Below are 1,916 nucleotides of genomic sequence, written 5' to 3'. Positions count from 1 at the left end.
TGAAGGATGGTAAATCTGATGTAAAATGTAAAGCTGCTTTTCGTTGAATAAATATACATATCTATTGGTAAAGAAAACCGCATCGAAAACAAAATCTACTGATTTTGAAGAACGAAGAAATGGATTTCCATTGAAAACTAGAAAAGCATTTTCACTTGAAATTGCGGAGAAAGGAAAAAACGTGACACGAGAGAGAGAGAGAGAGAGAGAGAGAGAGAGAGAGGGAGGGAGGGAGGGGTAATCGTTGCATAAAAACCAGGGTTAACATACAAATGATCGTTGTCTTGGGGAAGTTTGTTAATCCGAAACAAGGACGTTATGATACACATGATCAGATCAGCAGGTTAATGCTTGTTAATCAAAACCGTCCCAGTTCTCTGATTTGGTCTTGTAATTAGGGTTTTGGGATCCTTCTCTTGAGCTTCTTGTTGATGTCATCCAAGCTGTGCCTGGCAAGCTTGTTTGTGGTGTCCTCCAAAACTCTGCTGAAGTGAGATGATCTTCTTGCAAGCCTCTCACGATAATCCTCAAAAAACTCCTTGTTTGCCTTCTCCAACTCCTTCCACACTGAGAGTCCAAAAGCAGCCAATAAGTAAAGTTTAGACTAAGTTAGGATTAGCTTAGTCAATATGAAAGGTTGGGTTTAGGCCAGGATCAGCTTAATCCTCGCATAAGATGAGTCTGGTTTTAAGGTTAGAATTAGATAAAGTAAACAAACTCAAACAAGAGTGATGAATTTAATAAGTTGTTGGGGGGGGGGGGGGGGGGGTTGGCATGCATTAACAGTGCTATAATGGGTGCAAGAGTTTGTGATTCGCTGTGATCTCAAACAAGTTTAAAACAATAATACAGATAGCCAGGAATGTAGTGCTAAAGTACCATTTGTTTAACAGTACTGTTAAATTAGGTTTACAACGCATGATGAGTTCAACAAGCAAGGCTAGAACAGTTACCTGTTACGGTGATGATAGGTTCGATTCCTGCATGCTTTGAGAGAGCTTTGACACAGTCATCTTGGCCAAGGTAGAAAGTGAGGCAGCGCTCAATAAGGTGCTGCACCTGCAGTTACAAAAACAAGCACGTTATCAGACGACAATGTCACTGATACAGGATGACAGACAGTAAGGGGGGCGTTACCGTCATGATGAAAGAGCATGAGACAGCATCTACTCTGGGGGAACCAGTGCGGGCAGGAAGCCTCATGTTTACTGGTTAGAAGGTTGATAACAAGCACTGGGATTGTGAAGTGGGAAAGATGAAAGCCAAGCTACTGAATTATTGAGGCAGGGTCTGTAGTGGTGAGGGCGTCAAGCTGAGCTGCTAATGAAGGAAGAGGAGGATAAGGCAGCGACATGGAGAGAGAGAGAGAGAGAGAGAGAGAGAGAGAGAAGAGATGAAGCGGCCATCATTTGATGACGATCACTTTATATGTGGGCTAACAGATGGGGCGAATTAAGAGGCAGTGTAGGAGGAGGGAGGTGGGTGGCATCTACGATCTATCCATCCCAAGTTTTATCTTCAGGTGTCTACGTCTCTCTCTCTTCGCGTTCTGTAGAATGCTGGCTGGCCGTGCTTTTTGCTTATCCGGATGAGATTGAGAGGATGAGGGCTTTACCACGGATAAGGCGTTACACTAGCACACACCCCCTTGCCCTTCTCTTAATATACCCCCTAAGAAGCAAAGCAAAAAAATAAAAATAAAAAAATCTAGGACTTCTAGTGTATTCCTCCACCTCTCGCTACTTCTGAAAAAAAAGTGAAATAAAAGGGAAATTTGAACTTTAAAACACACACCCAAACTACACTCATACTACTGCTGGAAAAAAACTAGAGTAAACGTACACATTTTCCCATTGCCTTCTCATTAAACCAAAAGACCAAGCAATAAAGGCATACATTTTTCAAAATTACACTAT

At 42.1% G+C, this 1,916-nt stretch overlaps 1 protein-coding gene across 1 annotated transcript; it reads right to left on the bottom strand.

Annotated features, from left to right (window-relative positions):
- Positions 1–224: 224 nt before the first annotated feature.
- Positions 225–1,611, bottom strand: LOC147619269 (uncharacterized). Its single transcript, XM_086773498.1, has 3 exons — positions 1,138–1,611; positions 954–1,059; positions 225–567 (listed from the first exon to the last, which is right to left on the bottom strand). The coding sequence occupies exons 1-3, from the start codon at positions 1,201–1,203 to the stop codon at positions 395–397; spliced, it is 345 nt and encodes a 114-aa protein (XP_086629624.1). The 5' UTR covers positions 1,204–1,611; the 3' UTR covers positions 225–394.
- Positions 1,612–1,916: the final 305 nt, after the last annotated feature.

Source organism: Cibotium barometz, chromosome 33, assembly GCF_041138505.1.
Source record: "Cibotium barometz isolate CiBa-2024 chromosome 33, ASM4113850v1, whole genome shotgun sequence".
Classification (NCBI taxonomy): Eukaryota; Viridiplantae; Streptophyta; class Polypodiopsida; order Cyatheales; family Cibotiaceae; genus Cibotium; species Cibotium barometz.
Note: the sequence above shows the minus strand (reverse complement) of the source record. Positions and strands in the feature narration are given on the sequence as shown.

Coding starts and splice junctions, on each gene's coding strand:
- LOC147619269 (XM_086773498.1), bottom strand. CDS start 1,203: ATGAGGCTTCCTGCCCGCACTGGTTCCCCCAGAGTAGATGCTGTCTCA. Junction 1,060..1,137: donor CATGCTCTTTCATCATGACG/GTAACGCCCCCC, acceptor TTGTAACTGCAG/GTGCAGCACCTTATTGAGCG. Junction 568..953: donor ACCTATCATCACCGTAACAG/GTAACTGTTCTA, acceptor TTGGACTCTCAG/TGTGGAAGGAGTTGGAGAAG.